The 20,523-nt window shown below is 44.7% G+C and overlaps 1 protein-coding gene across 2 annotated transcripts in view; it reads right to left on the bottom strand.

The window, feature by feature from the left end:
- ABCG4 (ATP binding cassette subfamily G member 4) overlaps positions 1-20,523 on the bottom strand; it is a 124,961-nt gene that overhangs the window by 53,753 nt on the left and 50,685 nt on the right. For both annotated transcript variants that reach the window (XM_073602529.1, XM_073602530.1), the window contains exons 4-6: positions 15,780-15,912; positions 12,016-12,066; positions 11,778-11,923 (exon numbers count right to left, since the gene is read on the bottom strand). In XM_073602529.1, the coding sequence (XP_073458630.1) occupies positions 11,778-11,923; positions 12,016-12,066; positions 15,780-15,912 (330 nt within the window). The remainder of the gene's footprint in view (positions 1-11,777; positions 11,924-12,015; positions 12,067-15,779; positions 15,913-20,523) is intronic.

Below are 20,523 nucleotides of genomic sequence, written 5' to 3'. Positions count from 1 at the left end.
AAAAAAGAAAGAAACCCATACTTCTCTTTTAACCACTTCAATACCAGGCACTTAGACACCTTCCCGCCCAGGCCAATTTTCAGCTTTCAGCGCTGTCGTAATTTGAATGACAATTTTTTATCATTTTGTTCCTACAAATAGAGCTTTCTTTTGGTGGTATTTGATCACCTCTGCGTTTTTTATTTTTTGCGCAACAAATAAAAAAAGACCGAAAATTTTGAAAAAAAGACAAGTTTTTCTTTGTTTCTGTTAAAAATTTTTGGAAATAAGTATGTTTTCTTCTTTAATGACGGGCACTGATATGGCTGCACTGACGGGCACTGAATCGGCGGCACTGATGGGCACCGATGAGGTGGCACAAATGAGGTGGCACTGATGAGGTGGCACTGGCGGGCACTGATGATGGGCACTGATAGGCGGCACTGATGGGCACTGATAGGTGGCACTGGTATGCGGCACTGATGGGCACTCATAGGTGGCACCGATGGGCACTGATGGGCATTCGTAGGTGGCATTCATGGGTACTTATGGGTGGCACTGATGGGTACTTATGGGTGGCATTGATAGGTGGCACGGATGGGCACTGATGGGCACTGACAGGTGGCACCGATGGACACTGATGGGTGGCACTGATGACACTGATTGATGGCACTGATGCCCCTAAGGGTGGCATTGCTGGGCATCAGTGCTATATAATGGTGCCAATCAGTGCCCATTTGTGGGCACTGATTGGCACAGATTGGGCACTAACTGGGCACATTGGGCACATGTGGATGGCCATGGGGTACATACCTGGCCATCCACATGTTGCCCCCTTCCCTGGTGGTCCTAGTGGCGATCCCTGGTGGTCCAGTGTGGTGATCTGAGGGGGGGCTGTGCTGATAAAAAATCAGCACAGACCCCCCCTGTCAGGAGAACCGCCGATCGGCTCTCCTCTACTCGCGTCTGTCAGACGTGAGTGAGGAAAAGCCGATCAACGGCTCTTCCTATTGACATCGTGATCAGCCATGATTGGGCACGGCTGATCACGTGGTAAAGAGCCTCCGTCGGAGGCTCTTTACCAAGATCGGTGGAGCGGTGTGTCAGACTGACACACCGCTCCACCGATCGCCGCGATCATCTTACACCATTTTACACTTACACCCTACATCTTACACCATTTTACACATTATTCACTGCACCTGCCGTACAATACACATAATACTGTTATCCTGTAGTCAGGGGCGGACTGAGCGGTCGGTTTGGCCATGGAAGGGGGCCCGCTGGCGCCGCCTGCTGGAATATCTTGGATCCAGTCCAGAGACAATAAAAACTTGTGGCCATCTTGTTTGGGCTTGGCCGGGTCCCAGTGCCCAGGCCTTTTGATGACTAGGCCGCACATTGTGAGGTAAGCAGTAACCGCTGCCTGGACAGGGCTGACACACGTCACGACCGCCGATCACATACCACTGTGCAGCCATGAGGAAAAGATGATCCGCCACAGTGACCAAATGCAAATGAGAACAGTTGACTTTCAGCCTATAAGGCCTTAAGCCATAACCACATTACAGACATGAAACTTTGAGAATAAATAGTAGCTCCAAGGATCACTGGCTCACCCATTAATTGTCTTAATTGACTGCAGGCAATTATCCAAAAAAGGGGAATCAGCTATACTGCATATTGGGTGATCCATATGTATGCCACTATTTGTCACACACCTTATTGTGATAATAAGTACATGTGCACACACTTATGCATGCACTCATGCACATATACATGATTAAAACACACCATGAAATATAAAGAACATTAGATACAAAAAGTAAAAAATAAAAATAATAATCCAGGTATGTGATGGTATGTGCTGTGCAGCCATGCCTGTGTCTCCTGCAAGGTTGATGGCTGCAGGGCTGAACTGTGTCTCTCTCTCAGAGCCGGTGCTGACACCCCCTCCTTTCTCCGCATGCTCCTCTTCCCTCCCCCCCTCTCCTGCTGGATCTGCCCGAACACACTCCCCGGGGATATAGGGAGTGGGAAGCAGTGGTGGCTGGTGTTTTTTTTGTCTGGTGAGGGGGGGCGGCAAACAACCACCTCCCCGCGGCACCTCAAACTCCCCCCTTCCTCACTGTCTGCCGGTCCACCTGCACTTACCCCATCTAGGCAGCAGGCACATTGGGCAGCGGCGGGCACATCGGGCAGCACCGGGGATTGGGTCATTGGCAGAATTCAGGCTGCGGCATGCATTGGGCAGCGGCTCCTATGTCTTCTAGTCAACGCTTCTGCTGTGCGTCTCTTCCCCTCCTCCTAGGCATCCAATAGGATCACCTGTCCTTTCAGCAGGTCGGGTGATGGCTATTGGACCCGCTTCCTGATTGGCCAAGAGGAGGATCAGTTTTGCAACAGCGAATATTCATTCACTGTTGTAACACCTGGGTGGGCTCATGGCGCAATGCTCTGATGTAATCAGGTGCACAATGCTCTGATGTAACCAGGTGCTTCAAAAAAACACCCCGTTGTAATTCATGCGCCAGGCATCCTGAAAGGGGCCAGACACATGAATAGGGGGTAGCAGCCGTGGATTATAGAGCATTAATTAGGATGTGGCGACCGTGGATAGAGGGGGCGGCGCCCGGATGCCCCTAATGGACGGGTCGCCACTGGTGGGAAGTTTCAACCCAGAAAAGAAAAGCTGCAGACAGCCTGAGCCTCCATCCTGGGGTGAGTAAGCTCACCCTCTCTCCTGTCTCCCACTGTATAAAACTAATGTAAGGGGTGCTCTGTGGACTTTATTATAAAGGGTGGGCTTTGGTGAGCAGAAACCCCCTTACATCAGAGTTCCCCTTTACACCAGAGTCCACAGCATTCCCCCTTAAATCAGGGTTTCCAGAACACCCCTTTGCATCAGAGTTCCCCTTTACTTTAGAGTCCACAGAGCTCTCACCTTACAGTGTAAGTGAAAATTCTGCAGACTCTAAGGGGGGCTCTGTGCGGACTCTGATGTTAGGGTGGCTCTGATGTTAGGGGGGCTCTGTGCGGACTCTGATTTTAAGGGGGCTCTGATGTTAGGGGGCTCTGTGCGGACTCTGAAACACACAGATCCACGTCCTGTCAGGGGAGAGGAGACCGATGGTGTGCGCTCAGTACAGAGGAACAACGATCAGTCTCCTCCCCTTGTGAGTCCCCTCCCCCTACAGTTAGAATCACTCCCTAGGAAACATAATTAACCCCTTGATCACCCCCTAGTGTTAACCCCTTCCCTGCCAGTCCCATTTATACAGTAATCAGTGCATTTTTATAGCACGGATCGCTGTATAAATGTGAATGGTCCCAAAAATGTGTCAAAAGTGTCCGATGTGTCCGCCATAATGTCGCAGTCAGGATAAAAATTGCAGATCGCCGCCATTACTAGTAAAATAAATAAATAAAAATGCTATAAATCTATCCCCTATTTTGTAGATGCTTTAACTTTTGCGCAAACCAATCAATATATGCTTATTGCGATTTTTTTTTTACCAAAAATATGTAGAAGAATACATATCGTCCTTAACTGAGGAAAAAATTTGTTTTAAAAAAAAATGGATATGTTTTTCAAACTTGTCACTCTTCTTTTGTTCATAGCTCAAAAAATAAAAACCGCAGAGGTGATCAAATACCACCAAAAGAAAGCTCGATTTGTGGGGGAAAAATGATAGCATTTTCATTTGGGTACAGTGTTGTATGACCGCGCAATTGTCATTCAAATTGTAACAACGCTGAAAGCTGAAAAATGGCTTGGGCAGGAAGGGGGTGAAAGTGCCCTGTATTGAGGTGGTTAAGCTACCTACTTGAGTACAGTTTTTGAAAATATAGTAAATTACCCTAAAAATAATATAATAATTAATTGTATATTATATTACTTACTTATGGTAATTAAAGTGGATGTAAACCCACTCTCATCCTTTCTAAACTACTGTCATAGTTGTTATCTATAAGGATATACATGCCTCCTGCATGTATCCTTACCTGTCAAATGTCTCCCCTCTGTCTGTTATGAGACCTGAAAAACTGCAGATTCTGTGGGTGGGTCTGTTGTCTGGAGCTCGGTGGGTGGAGTCGTGATGTCAATAGATCCCCGCCCACCTCTACATTCCCCTTGTCAACATGCATTTTCTCCTTCAGCCTCTGCAGCAATGCTGGCAGCACTCATATGTCTATTTCCCAAAGACAACCTCTGGATATGACACTGAGCACGTGCACTCAACTCTTTTGGTCAACCACGGCGAGGCCTGTTCTGAGTGGAACCTGTCCTGTTAAACAGCTGTATGGTCTTGGCCATCATGCTGAAACTCAGTTTCAGGGTCTTGGCAATCTTCTTATAGCCCAGGCCAGTGGTGGCCAACCTTTTTTTACCCAAGTGCCTAAAATGCAACAGGTGTACACAGCAGCGTGTCAGAGGTTATGTGCCTGCATCCAGAGGAGGGGGGCGCAGAACTCTGCTCACCTCACTATATGTTTGATCCCCAGGAGGAGATCACACTTGGTTCGTTACAGTAATGGCCCCTCTAGGAGTCCCCGCCCTCCCCTCTCACCTGTACATTTCTCCCTCTGAGCCCTCAGCAATCCCCATCCTCCAGGGGCAGCAGTGACACCCAGTCTAAACTGACCCATCCAGTATCAGATTATAGAGCCAAAGTCACTTACATGATAAATCTCCATACACCATAGAGCCGTTACCAGCATACACTCTCCACCAAACACAGCACTACCCCTTCCTCCCTGCCCGCCTGTTTTATAGAGCTAGTGATGGCCGTCAGCTGAGTGCGGTGATTGGGATCAGCTGTAGCAAAACTCCTGGCCGAAGGACATGGCTGAGGTTCTCCCTCTACCTGCGATCCCCGGACTGCACACTCTGAGGTTTTCAATCCACCCCTGTCTGTCTCAGAGCACCAATCACAGGTGGCCCATCTAGAGGTGATGTAACACGGGTAGAGATCCGGTGACTTGGCTCGAGTGCCCTAGGTTTGCCATCACTGGCCTAGGCCATGTTTATGTAGAGCAACAATTCTTTTTTTTCAGATCCTCAGAGAGTTCTTTGCTATGAGGTACCATTTTTAACTTCCAGTGACCAGTATGAGAGAGTGAGAGCGATAACACCAAATTTAACACACCTGCTCCCCAGTCACAGTTGAGACCTTGTAACACTAATGAGTCACATGACACCGGGGAGGGAAATGGCTAATTGGGCCAAATTTGGACATTTTCACTTAGGGGTGTACTCACTTTTGTTGCCAGCGGTTTAGACATTAATGGCTGTGTGTTGAGTTATTTTGAGGGGACAGCAAATTTACACTGTTATACAATCTGTACACTCACTACTTTAGGGTCCTTTCACACTGGGGCGGTTTGCAGGCGCTATTGCGCTAATAATAGCGCATGCAAACCGACCCGAAAGTGCCGCTGCTTTGATTCTAGTGTGAAAGCCCCGAGGGTGGCGCGCTGGCAGGACGGTAAAAAAAGTCCTGCTAGCAGCATCTTCGGAGCGGTGAAGGAGCGGAGTGTATACCACTCCTTTACCGCTCCTGCCCATTGAAATCAATGGGACGGCACGGCTATACCGCCGGCAAAGCGCCTCTGCAGAGGCGCTTTACGGTGGTTTTAACCCTTTCTCGGCCGCTAGCGGGGGGTAAAACGTGGGGTAAAATCATTGCGCTCACCTCAGAACAACAAATGATCAAATATAATATTAGTACACTATTACTATAAAAATGAGAACAAAAAATGTGCAATAAAAAGTCCATGATGAAAAACAATTAATATAAGCTCTAACGAGCAGGGCCCTCTGATCCCTCCTGTATTGAACTGTATTGTAACTGTACTGTCTGCCCCCATGTTGTAAAGCGCTGCGCAAACTGTTGGCGCTATATAAACCCTGTATTATAATAATAATAATAATATCAAATACATAAACAAAACATTCATGCAATAAGTAATAAATAATAACATTTGTGAAATAATTCCAAAGAACACTAAATTTCCTGTGTGCTTGTGCAAAGAATCCAACCACCACCAGAGTCACAAGGATGGATTCTCACCTTATAAACCAGACCTTTAAATTATATATGGTAATGCAGCAACTTTTCCCTTTAGGAGACAGGAATGGCTCCAACTCTCTGGCAGTTCAAATTCTCTCCACTGACAGGTCTACTCCACAAATCACATCAATGGCCATAAAAAGGATACAAAGAATAGAATAGTGCGCTCTGTTTACACTACTGTTGCTTTTATTTGACACAAAGTAATCCACAGATCTTGATGATCCAAATCATTACACTGCAGAGCGGGATGAAACCCACAGCTCACCACCTCAGTCTGGCTGATAGACTCCCCAGGGAGAAGAGTTCTCTGCTGCAGGGATGTGCCACACAAAACCTCCTAATATGCCTTACACCAATTAGGCTTTTTCAAGGGACCTACCTTGAAACATTTTTCAATTCACTAATAATTTTTCTTACTAATAGTGTACTACAATTGTACTTGATTGATTTTTTTTTTATTACTTTTTCGATGGAATTACACATTAATATAACATGTTTTGTAATTTAGCACCACACATGTGAATAAATAACATGTAATAATAAGCCTCAGTCAATGACTGTTAAATTTATCCACTCTAATGCCCAGTACACACGGTTGGATTTTCCGATGGAAAATGTCCGATCGGAGCGTGTTGTCGGAAATTACGACCGTGTGTGGGCTCCATCGGACATTTTCCCTCGGATTTTCCGACACACAAAGTTGGAGAGCAGGAGATAAAATTTTCCGACAACAAAATCCGTTGTCGGAAATTCCGATCGTGTGTACACAAATCCGACGGACAAAGTGCCACGCATGCTCAGAATAAATAAAGAGATGAAAGCTATTGGCCACTGCCCCGTTTATAGTCCCGACGTACGTGTTTTACGTCACCGGGTTTAGAACGATCGGATTTTCCGACAACTTTGTGTGACCGTGTGTATGCAAGACAAGTTTGAGCCAACATCCGTCGGAAAAAATCCTAGGATTTTGTTGTCGGAATGTCCGAACAAAGTCCGACCATGTGTACGGGGCATTAGACCCCTTTCACACTGGGGCGTTTTTCAGGCGCTGGCAGTGTGAAAGGACTCGGGCCATCCGCACACCCAGCCCGGTGGCAAAAACACGAAAGCGCTGCAAAGCCTGCTTGCAGGACTTTTTTTGACGCCCTGCCAGCGCAGCGCCCCAGTGTGAAAGCACTCAGGCTTTTACATTGGGATTGCAGATGAAGCTTCTATCAGGCGCTTTACAGGCGCTTTTTTTAAAGCTAAAGCGCCTGAAAAATGCCCCAGCGCCCCAGTGTGAAAGGGGTCTCAGTGTGAAAGCAATCGGGCTTTCACATTGGTATTGCAGATGAGGCTTCTTTCATGCGCTTTACAGGCGCTTTTTTCTAACGCTAAAGTGCCTGAAAAAAAAAAAAAGCTAAAGCGCCTGAAAAAAACGCCCCAGTGTGAAAGGGGTCGTAATTCTAAATTGAAAATACAGGTGCATCTCATAAAATGAGAATATGATCAAAAAGTTTCTTTATTTCAGTAATTAAATTCAAAAAGTGAAACTCATATATTATATATATATATATATATATATATATATATATATATATATATATATATAAAATATATATTTCAAGCATTTCTTTCTTTTAATTTTGATGATTATGGCTTACAGCTAGTGAAAACCCAAAATTCAGTAAACTCAGAAAATTTGAACATTACATAAGACCAATAAAAAAAAAGTATTTTTAATACAGAAATGTTGGCTTACTGAAAAGTATGTCCATGTATAGTATAGTATGCACTCAATACACAGAGCTCCTTTGGCATGAATTGCTCCATCAATGCGGTGTGGCATGGAGGCAATCAGCCCATGGCACTGCTGAGGTGTTATGGAAGCCCAGGTTGCTTTGATAGCTGCCTTCAGCTCATCTGCATTGTTGGGTCTGGTGTGTCTTATCTTCCTCTTGACCCCCACAGATTCTCTATGGGGTTTAGGTAAGGTGAGTTTGCTGGCCATTCAAGCACAGTGATACCATGATCATTATACCAGGTATTGGTACTTTTGGCAGTGTGGGCAGGTGCCAAGTCCTGCTGGAAAATGAAATCAGCATTTCCATTAAGTTGGTCAGCAGAGGTAAGCATGACGTGCTCTAGAATTTCCTGGTAGAGGGCTGTGCTGACTCTGGACTTGATAAAACACAATGGACCAACACCAGTAGATGACATGGCTCCCCAAATCCTCATGGACTGTGGTAAATTTTGCATTTCATTTGGAAATCAAGGTCCCAGAGTCTGGAGGAAGAGTGGAGAGGCACAGAATCCAAGTTGCATGAGGTCCAGTGTGAAGCTTCCACAGTCCGTGATGATTTGGTGAGCCATGTCATCTGCAGGTCTTGGTCCACTGTGTTTTATCAAGTCCAAAGTCAGCGCAGCCCTCTACCAGGAAATTCTAGAGCACTTCCTGGTTCCCTCTGCTGACCAGCTTTATGGAGATGCTGATTTCATTTTCTAGCAGGACTTGGCACCTGCCCACACTGCCAAAAGTACCAATACCTGGTTTAATGATCATGGTATCACTGTGCTTGATTGGCCAGCAAACTCGCCTTACCTAAACCCCATAGAGAATCAGTGGGGTATTGTTAAGAGGAAGATGAGAGACACCAGATCAAACAATGCAGACGAGCTAAAGGCCACTTATCAAAGCAACGTGGACTTCCATAACACCTCAGAAGTGCCACAGGCTGATCGCCTCCATGCCACGCTGCATTGATGCAGTAATTCATGCAAAAGAGCCCCGTTCAAGTATTAAATGCATACTATACTGTACATAGACATACTTTTCAGTAAGCCAATATTTCTGTATTAAAAATCCATTTTCTTTTTATTGGTCTTATGTAATATTTTAATTTTCTGAGATACTGAATTTTAGTTTTTCACTAGCAGTAAGCCATGATCATCAAAATAAAAAAAAAAAAATGCTTGAATATCACTCTGTGTGTAACGCATCTATATAAAATATATGAGTTTCACTTTTTGAATTGAATTACTGAAATAAATTAACTTTTTGATGATTAAGATTCACCTGTCTGTATGCATTGAAAATGCCCTTTAACGTGTCAAAATGCACTTCATCGCACAAAAGAAACATATGTTGTGTATGACAACACACTTAACTAACACTAAAGACCGTACCTGTACATGCATACACACACATAGATCTAAATGGGCCCTAAAAGTGTATGTATAGCCCAAACTTTTTTTTTTTTCAATGGAGTGTGAAAGGACTAGAACCGCTGTCAAATATCCATTTTTATCTTTGTCCCTGGTGATAAGATTCACGCTCTATTATTTATCTTTTTGTCACTGAGACAGAAGGTGATGAGTAATCCAACATTTTAGACATATAAAACTCTTGTTCTGGTGACAGCTGACAAGGAGGTAATTTTCCTTCACTTTGGATAGCTTTCCTCTCACTTTCCAGTTGGGAGTCTGGGATGGGTAGTGGAGGGAACAAGGGACATAGACTGTAAAAATAAAGTGGCAGGGATTTTACCCCTCCATGTTGTATCTAAAATAAAAAATGTTGGCAATACCTACACCTTAAATGGTCTTCTGGTTTCCCGGGAAGCTACTACTTCCCTTGGAGACACTGAGACTGATTTACTAATTGAGTTGAGAATCTTCTACCAATAAACTGTAGCTGTGTATAGATAAAATAAGTAAACAGGAATTTGCTTTTCACATGATTGGATAATTTAAATGAATCTTTGCTCATTTTATTGAGTGAAAGTTCAACTCCCTTGGTTGTTCTATATATAGAGGCTTCAACTTTCATTTTAGCTTGGATCTATACACTACTTATCAGATTCTTAAGCCTAGTACACACGGCCCGAATGTTGGGCGACATCGGCCGGTTTAATAAAAACCGGCAGACATTTGGCCTGTGTGTAATTCAGCTGTTTGACTGGCTTCTTTCAGACGGGCATGCTGGAAAACCAGCGCCCCCCCGACTCCCGATCAGCACTCTCAGCCAAGGGGGCCATCCCCCTGTCAGAACACAACAGCTCAGTGGGGGAGATCGCTGTACTACCGTCAGATTCTCAGTACAGCGGCTCCGACCCAAAAAAAAATAATGCTGTGTGCTGTACTAGGCTTAAGTCTTCTTCTTCTATTCAACGCAACATTTTTAAAAGCCATTTATATAAAAGAGAGGGTAAATAAAATAAAAATAATAATAATAAATAAACTCTAATGCCGCGTACACACGATCGGACTTTACAGCATACTTTTCCGACATTCTTCCCGCAGGACTTTCTGAACGGACGGACTTGCCTACACACGACCGGACTTTCCGGCAGGCTAAGTCTGCCCGTCTCTCCGACGGACCACACACGGCCAAGTCCGTTCATTTTGAACGTGACTCGGGTACGACAGGACTAGAAAAGGAAGTCAATCTCGCCGCTTTTATTGGCGAGATTGACACCTTGCGAGCCCCATCGCGGGGCATCCCAGGCCCTTAGGTCTGGTATGGATTTTAAGGGAAATCCCCTACGCCGAAAAAACAGCGTAGGGTCCCCCCTAAAATCCATACCAGACCCCGATCCGAGCACACAGCACGGCCGGTGAGGAAAGGGGGTGGGGACGAGCGAGCGCCCCCCCCCCCTCTGAACCGTACCAGGCCGCATGCCCTCAACATGGGGGGTAGGTGCTTTGGGGGAGGGGGGGCCCTGCGGGCCCCCCCCACCACAAAGCACCTTGTCCCCATATTGATGAGGACAAGGGCCTCTTCCCGACAACCCTGTCCATTGGTTGTCGGGGTCTGCGGGCGGGGGGCTTATCGGAATCCGGGAGCCCCCTATAATAAGAAGGCCCCCAGATCCCGGCCCCCCACCCTATGTGAATGAGTATGGGGTACATGGTAACCCTACCCATTTACCTAGGGAAAAAGTGTCAATAATAAAACACACCACACAGGTTTTTAAAATAATTTATTAGACAGCTCCGGGGGGGGTCTTCCTCCGGCTTCGGGGGTCTTCTTCCGACTTCGGGGTCCCTCCGGTTCCTCTTCTCCGCTCTCTTTGGCCTCTTCTCCCGGTGTTCCAGTTCTTCTGCCGGCTCCTCCACTGTCTTCATGCCGCTCTTTTTGCCAGCGGAGGCCCGGACTTCTGGCTTCTGGCCTTCTCCTCTCTTCTCTTCTCTTCTCTTCTCCAGATGTTGACACGAAGGTCTCTCCAGCTGGAATGCTCTGCGAGCGCTCCGATTGTGACTTATATAGGCAGAGACCCCGCCCCCTTATGCCGTCACAGTCCCTGGGCATGCTGGGACCGTAACTTTTAGGGGGGCGTGGTCACCGGGTGATGTTGACGCAAGATGCATTGTAGATGCAATACCCTGTCCGCGGCGGACTAAGATTTGAAACATGTTTCAAATCTAGGTACGGCGGACTTTTGGGAAAAAAAAGTCCGCTGGAGCCTACACACGATCGGATTGTGCGGCAGACTCTGGTCCGCCGGACCAAGTATGCCGGAAAGTCCGCTCATGTGTACGCGGCATTAATTAAACCAAACCTTGGGACGTTACAGTTATGCTAATGGTTACAAAGTTTAGAAGATAACTTCTAATATTGTTTTATTGATTTATGTTTGGTACCATTTATATGAATATGATTGCCAAAACATTTACATTGAATCTCAACAGACAGCTTCACATTATTACAGTACACCAGTAAGTATAATGGAAAATGTATACCTAGTTGGTTCATCAAAGAACATGACTGGAGGATTGTTGACTAGTTCCAGGGCTATAGCCAAACGCTTGCGCTGACCTCCTGAGAGGTTTAATGTACGAGTTCCACAGCATTCAAGAAGACCCAGTGCTGTCAAAATCTCATTTACCTGCCAAGGAAGAGCATTTATATATTGTCAGTTAAATGGGGCTTTAATATTATCTGTACCTTAACCCTCACACCATATTACCCTATACTCACCAACTTTCTTTTGACATCCATCTTCTCATTGAGTTTCAAGTTGGCAGAGACCTATTTAGGAACAGAAGACAAGACATACTGAAAAATACACTATTTTTTATGCTTGGTGTTTTGTTGCCCAACCACCATAGCATAACTTCTGACCTACCTCTTTCAGCCTTGTGTTTTCACTCAATAAGCCACCTCAAACCATGCATCAAGCTACTAGAATGAGAACAGCTGAGCATACATTCAACTTATACAAGGTATCACATCATCTGTTGGATTGCTTTTATTATTTTTATTTTATTTCTCCTTCCTTGACAATACAAGTAAGATTCTGCAACTATAGCAAATACTATAATGGCTAAAATGCTTTTTTCTGCATTGCTTTACTAGTAACATGCTGATCACACTGGCAATTCCCCAAAGCTTTTGGTCTAAACCAACCTGTTTGGTCAGTTCAATATATAATGGAAAGCTTTTTGTTATATCCGATAAGTGCAAAATTACTTGTTGACCTTGCCAGAAATTTTGTAAGCTAATAACTACCTGTTTTCAATGCCTTGCACTGCATGCTTATCAGTTGAATTGCTTCTATTTACTTCAGGGGACTACAGAACTTCAATGGAAGAAGAGGATAGAACAATGGCAGCTGGTCGGTCGGGTCACAGGCACACCCCTACCGATCGGCCAACAGCCCCGCACTTATCCCATCTAGGTAGCGGGCAGCACTTCCTCCTGGCGGTTGCTTCACCCTGCATCTCCTCCTCCTTGGCTTCGGTGGCTTCTCCTGCGTCTCCTGCCTCCTCGGCGCCCAATAGGATCGCTTCTCTTTTTGGCCAACCAGGTGACGGGTCTCAGGACCAACTTCCTGATTGGCCGGGAGGAGAATCAGGAAGATAATAGCGAATATTAATTGTCTATTGTCACACAACTGGGTCTATTGTCAAACAACTGGGTGGGACCCACCAGGACCCACCCTTTTTTAAAGCCAATTAGAGTCTCAGGATTTGATCACGTGCTCCTAAAAATAAAAACTCTATTGGAATTCATGTGTCCGGCGCCCTGCATGTAGATTAGGGGCCAGGCGCATGGATAAGCGGGGCAGCGCCCCTGTACCCCGTATGGATGGGCTGCCACTGGAATAGAAGGATGTTTCTTTGTTTCCGTCCTGCTTCTGTTATTCTGATAATGTAAGGTGAGTGAGCATGTAACCCTAGTACAGCAAGTGTGTTACTGGCAGAATAACCAGGTGAAAAAAAGGAATCAATTAAAAAGGAAACTAATACAGCCAACTCATTTATGAACTGGTAACCTGCAATGCATTGTATCTTTGCATTTGTGGTTGGATACTATTAGGATGCCAAGTGCTGGTATCCAGAAGAAGCAGGGAAGGCCAGATCGGTGTAACTGCAATTAATGAAACTGAAATCAGGCTATGTATATGTCAACAGTGAACCAAGTGACAGAAAAGCTAACCAGCAACCTAAAAATAATACAATATATACAATGAAGTGGGAGAACACAGAGAAGCAGGGTAAGACAGGAGAAGCAAGGAACAACCAGGGAGAACAATTTTTAATGGTGTAGGCAAGTTGAAATGTATTGCTACTAGCAAAAAAGCGGCTGGCCCAGGCTGGGGTACGGGTTAACTGTTGCAGGCTCAGTTCCTCGGCTTTTTGGTCCTAGCCAGCCCACCTGCACTATAAAAAAGGGGAAGGCTGGGGTTCATGAGCTGGTTCTTGTTCCTATTCGGTCAGTTCCGTTTGTGGTCTGCTGTGTCTTGCAGCTTGCTGAAGACAATGGGGCTTCCAGAGACATTTAGGTCAATGGACAATGCCATAAAGGACTCTCTCCACGCTGAGGTATGCCTGGGTAGCCACACTACTATAGTTAGGGTCAGGGGAAGGACGTTGTTCATATTGAACTGTTATGCCACACTTCTTCAGTAAAGTTACATTAATCCTTCTAAGCCCAGTCTGAAGTTATTCAAAGGGGTGCATGTTGGTTCTGGTATATCTAAAGAACTAGGGTCTGTAAAGCACAATGGGGTATGAAGCAACACCACTACAAAGGGTTAACTTGGCAAAAAAAAGAAGAGGAGTGTAGCTGCTAAGAGTAACCAAGCACAAGTTCAAGACACCAAGCAACCAGTCCTTAGGCGTGATACCTGGTGAGGTGACAGGTCCTCTGGTAACGAGGGGGGTTGTTGTCTGTCTCCCTCCCTAGCGGGTGGTATCCAATAGAAACCAGATCCAAAGCTGCGTTACAGAGATTCATTGGTACGGTAAGGAAAAAGTTAGTAAGTGCACGCATGAGGTCCATGCTAGGTGCACGACAGGACCTCATTCTGTTACTGGGAGTGGGGTAACAGAGATACGCTGGACTGATAGAGTGGGCACCGGCTCAGCACATCCCTCCTAAAGCAACATTCAAGTTACAGTGTGTAGTGACAAGTCGCTTTTCAGAGGAACTCTGTATGTTATTTTACTGCACACAGTGAAGACTCATCTCTAAGTCAGGGAACTGCCTTAATGTTAGATTTTTCACATGACCACACTCCGTGCAAAAGGTACACCCTATTAGGCTCCGTCCACAAGGAGCAGAGGACTGGGATCAGGAACAAGGGGAGCAGATATGAGGTAGCAGGGCATAGGAACAGGAGCAGGATTACAGTAGGAATCAGGATCAAGGTCAGGTGCAGAGCATCAATAAATACAGTAGGTAAACAGAACACAGTAGGTAAACAGTCACAGCAGCCAGCAACAGGTAGAGCCTAAGCACTGGGATCTGCTGGCTACTAGGAGACACCCAAACTTTTCAGCTCTGGGAACCACAGTGCCACCAGCAGGTGATTCAGGTTCTGACAGATATGCTTTACAGCAGTATTAAAGCCTAACGTAATATATTGTATCTTACCAATCATTAGATGTGATGGCTGCATAAGTATTCTTATCTCAAGCTTTTTAAATCAGTTTCACCTGGTGATCTGGCTAGTAACACACCTCCTGTATTAGAGTGCCCCCACTCTGGATGAACGCAGGGACAGCAGCATTGTCAGTCTGGGGGAGGGGAGTGTTAGGCAGACCATACACGGTTCGAATTGTGTATGGGCAGGCTGAATGTACCAAGTTGATTGATCAATCAACTTGGGTACAACCAGCATGCTGGGTTTTACCTGCGATTATAGCCGCTAGCAATAATCACTCTCTTCTCTGGACGGGAATGGCTTCCCCCGCCAGGAGAAGACAAAATGATTCCTGCATCAACACTGTCTGTGTTGATAGGGATACCAAGCAAATTCATTTTCTGCAACCCGTGGTTGCAGGAAAGAAATTTGCTCCATGCATGGCCGGCCTTAGATGGACTAGCAGATTTAGATACAGTAACAAATTGAAGCCAAGCTCCAGCTCATAATTTATAAGCAGTTACAACAAACAGTTTTATTCCTTTTGGGATAAACGTTTTAAATTAATAAATAAAAGCTTATGATTGTAAGCACCCCTGTCAAAGTTAAATGGTTTTCTCAACACCTTAACTGCTACATCTGCAGGACAGCTTGTGCACCAGCAGGATCACCAGATGGAAATAAAGGTAGAAAAGCCTAAAAAATAATAATTCAACTTTCACATCTAAAAATTGGTAACCTGCAATGTAATAAATGTTTTCTTTTGGGTTTAATACTGCTTTAAATAAAAGAAAGAAGCAGAAAACAACCACTCTTAAACAAGGTAAGTCTTCCATTCCTGACTCATAAAATCTGTTAATGCTGATTAACTCACCATCATTGCTTCCTTGACTGTTAAATGTGGTAATAACATGTCATCTTGCATTATGTAACAGGACATCTTCCTGAATGTTCGTAGCTCCCTCAGCTTTCCATTTACCAGGATTTCACCAGTCATTCCACTGTCCCTGTTTTAAAAACATTTTAACACAAACTTTGGGTTATTCTCTGGTCCTTTTTTATTAAATCACTTTATTAAATTCCCCAACACCATTAGGTGCCCTGTTCTACACCCTGGGGCATTTCAAAAGGCTGGGATGTCATTCTCTCAGCAGGGCTCCTGGCAGCCCAACAAAGAAAATTGGGTTTTAATCAATACATTTGGTCTCCAGCCTGTGACGTTTCCTGTTTTATGAAAGCGTCTGTATCCGTATTGCAAACCACAGGTAATCCAAACTACAGGAGACCTAAGACAGAATGCAAATCCCCCTAACTCAATGAAGATAATATAAACACAATATAAAAGGAAAAAATCTAATGGAAATATAGGCAATTGTTTTTTTATTTTGGATAGAATTTAGGAGGGGTATAGGAGGAGGTATAACTCCATCAGATTTTTCTTTGCCCTATGTGTCCCATTGGGGTGATTTCCCTTCACTTCCTGTCCCTGGCCCCAAAGACAGGAAGTAAGAGGAAATTCCCCCAAAGTGAGAGAATACATTGTCACCAGGATCACCTGGAGTGCCTATAGGAACATTTCCCCTCTATTCCCGTTCTGGGAAAAACTCAAAATTTGGGATTTTCCTTTACTTTCACTTTCAGTGATAACAGTAAATAGGACAAATAGAGAGGATGAACCTCCATAACATGTAGAACAGACAGCAACACCTGACAGATGTTCTAATGCCGCGTACACACGATCGGACATTCCAACAACAAAATCCTGGATTTATTTCTGACGGATGTTGGCTCAAACTTGTCTTGCATACACACGGTCGCACAAATGATGTCCAAAAAAACGATCGCCAAGAACGCGGTGATGTACAACACATACGACGAACCAAGAAAAATGAAGTTCAATAGCCAGTGCGGCTCTTCTGCTTGATTCTGAGCATGCGTGGAATTTTGTGCGTCGGAATTGTGTACAAACAATCGGAATTTACGACAACGGATTTTGGTGTCGGAAAATTTGAGATCCACCTCTCAAATTTTTGTTTTCGGAAATTCCGACAACAAATGTCCGATGGAGCCTACACACGATCGGAATTTCCGACAACATGCTCACATCAAATATTTGTTTCAGAAATTCCGACCGTGTGTACACGGCATTACCCTCTACACTCTATCCAAATCTACAAAAAAGTTCTGCCTTTAGTTATACTGTAATTCACCAATTAAAGTGTATGTAAACCCTAACATTGAACATTGTCCTCTATAACCGTTCTAGTTTGATGTTTAATAACAAGTGAAAATGTTGGCATCGAAACTTTCTCCTATATTACTATAGGTCTAACAAATTGATAAGTTCACAAATACTTTGCTGAGGTTTTAGATTGGAAGGTTAATGCAACAAGGTCAGTTCCCCAAGATGTATAAATTTAGTTCTAAGCACAATTTTCTTATGAAAATATTCAGTCCACATATAATGTTTTTAATTAAATGATCACAAAAAGAAAAAAAAAAGTAAAGTTTGAACCAATCAAGGCAAGCTTGCATGGCTGCCATTAAAATGTAGGAGACTGAATTCCCTCCCTGACTGCAAGGCAATGCCAAGAATAGCTACTGCAGAAAATAAGGGAATAATTTAGAATTTGAGACAAAATTTGATTTCCTGCCAAAAACTTGGACAGGTCCAGAAAAATAAGGAAGATGTTAACCCTGCATTGGGCACATTTTGTGCATTATTATTGTAGACAGATCTTTATTTAGTTTATGAAAACCTAGTGCAGCAAAATCCTGGTCACAACAAATGTGTTTTTCTTGTTATTATAAGCCATGATGCCGACTCATACTTTGCATGAAGAGTACAGGTAGTCACAGGCTTCAGGTGTTACTAATTTGACTAGTATGATATTTTAGCTGTTTATTTTATCAGGTTTATAATAATTTCCTTTGCACGGTCACCCAGCTTTGTGTGCACTAGCACTTATTTTTCATATTGGGTCAATCAGGAAATCCATAATTATCTTCAGGTCTCTTTGCCCATTTTTGTCTTGTTAGATATTATATTGCAGTACTTTGCTTGACCTTATATGAATGTGATCAGCGCCTACTATAGATCTCTACCTGTATTATAGTCAGAAATATATATATACACAGTATAATATATAAGAGGCCTGAATTTATGGGAGGAGCCTTGGGGGGTATTTAAGCAGCCCACGCGCCCATGCTCCTTATTGGTTCCAGTGCGCGATTCATTGCGTTACCAGGCCGACTCTTGAACTCACTTCGTGTTCGTGAGTCTGTTGTTCCCGAATACAGTGTGTTGCGGTTGCTTTATTCATTGTTTTTCGATCAAGTCTTGCTCACTTTCACAGGTAGGATTAGCTACTATGTATTCGTATCATGCCCCAATCGTTGCCATTCGTTGTATCCCCCATGTTGTGTGTTCAGTTCCCGCAGCGGAACTTACAAATCATTCGAACGTGGTTCTTTTCCCATCTACTAGCCAAACCAAAGTTGTTTCCATGTGCGTCATGCACGACGCTACACCACACTTCTCCCGATACATTGCACATCCGCTACAGTCCGATTCGAACCTAGCTGCACGGGACACTGTCGTAGGTAGTATTCTTTACTATGTTGTTATGTCATGTCCATTTGTTTCCATTCATTGTGTCCCCCATGTCGTATGTTCAGTTCCCGCAGTGGAACTTACGAATCGTACGAACGCTGTCCTTGTTCTATCTACTTGCCGAAGCACGGCGCTACATCACGCTTTTCCCGGTTCACACTGGATACGTTGCCCACAAACTACGGTCCGATTCAAACCTAGTCGTACTAGCGGCGCAACGGTTATGCATCGGATGCTTTGCACACCGATTCGGATCGGATCCATTCGTTCATCACATTCTACCCTACAACAGATTTGTATCTGGTCCCTTTTTTATACCCATTACAGTCCGATTTGAGTCTAGCCGGCCCGCAGTACTACGATTCGTATCTAATTCATTTTCTCACACCATAAGTGCACAACCTCAGCCGCTTAAGGTTACAATTTAGTCCTTCTCATTCAAATTCTATTATTTTGTATTTTTTCGCATACCAAAGGCCACCTTTACAGACACTTGTGACCTGCCGCAACCACATCTCCTGCAGCACAGACACTTGCAGTTATTGCAACCACGTCTACTGCAGCACAGACACTTGCAGTTATTGCAACCACGTCTACTGCAGCACAGACACTTGCAGTTATTGCAACCACGTCTACTGCAGCACAGACACTTGCAGTTATTGCAACCACGTCTACTGCAGCACAGACACTTGCAGTTATTGCAACCACGTCTACTGCAGCACAGGCACTTTCAGCAGTCACAACCACGTCTTCAGTATCCCTGACACTGTTAACATTGAAACCACATCCCCTGCAGCATAGACACTTGCAATCTACGTGACAACATCTCCTGCAGCACAGACACTCGTAACCCATTTGCAACCACGTCTTTTGCAGCACGGACACTTGCAGTCTCTGTAACCACGTCTGGGGCACAAACACTTGCAAATCATTGAGACACTTGCAACCACGCAACCACGTCTCCAGTAGCATAAAACAGCTCACAGCACACACCTACGTACAAGCCAGCATACAAATCTAACTTCTTGCAATCATTGCAAGCACACTCCAGTGGCACACAATCAGCCGCAAAAACATGTAGCAGCACTCAGTTGGCCATTCATCTCCAGTGGCATGTGAGCCACTCATCGTTTTCTCTGTCATTCTCCCTTAGGTCAGTCGAGTTCAGGTTCCATCCTGCACCAGGTTGGATGTTATCTCCCCAGGTAAAAAAAAAAAAAGAGGGAGAACATAGAGTTTGCATCTTCACCAGAGCCAGTTGCATGATAGGAGTAGGACAGCTCGTTTCAGGTAAAAGGAATATACATGTTACACTTATGTCACCCTCACCACAGGTTTTTCAGTCCACCAAGTCTCGATCCTTACTAGGACCTCGCTACTAGGGCGCTAGTCAGGTGTGTAGTTCACGAGTTCTTCTGTCACATTATTCTGCAGCACCCCTTTCACTATACGTTTACTTCACATACACACTTTGACATGCTCATCGGGTACTGTCACATGTGTCTCTGCATTACACTCTGTTTTTAAAGGACGACCCTTCACCTACGCAGACAAGGTCGCTTAAACGTTGAGTTTGCCGACAGTGCAAATGTTAGCAGGCCGAGCATACGTCACAGTAAACAGACAGTAACATTCCTAAGTAGGCCGTACCAGACTTCAGCTGATTGCCCCAGTATGCCCTTGGGCTCTGGTCTACAGGTTTGTGCTCAGCACAGACAGGCACCCAGGCATCGGTCACCTGGCCAGTCACCTACTGGCTCTCCTTGGTTGCCACGCACTCTTTCGAGTTTTCTAAATTTTCACTCTACAGGGTTCTACACAATAGAACCCAGTTGGCTCCTACCTGCGCCTGTCGTTTCTCACCCTGTACTTCTCCTTCTCTTCTCATCTGAGTTTCTGTATCCCACTCCACTCACTATCCTACTGCTACGCCTCCTCTTAACACATGCACCCCCTTATTGTTCTATAGTGGGAGCCATGTTGCAGGCCGGCAGTGATGATTTCA

The sequence above is a fragment of the Aquarana catesbeiana genome, linkage group LG10 (assembly GCF_042186555.1).
Source record: "Aquarana catesbeiana isolate 2022-GZ linkage group LG10, ASM4218655v1, whole genome shotgun sequence".
Taxonomy (NCBI): Eukaryota; Metazoa; Chordata; class Amphibia; order Anura; family Ranidae; genus Aquarana; species Aquarana catesbeiana.
The sequence above is the reverse complement of the archived record's forward strand: the minus strand, read 5'-3'. Positions and strand labels throughout refer to the sequence as shown.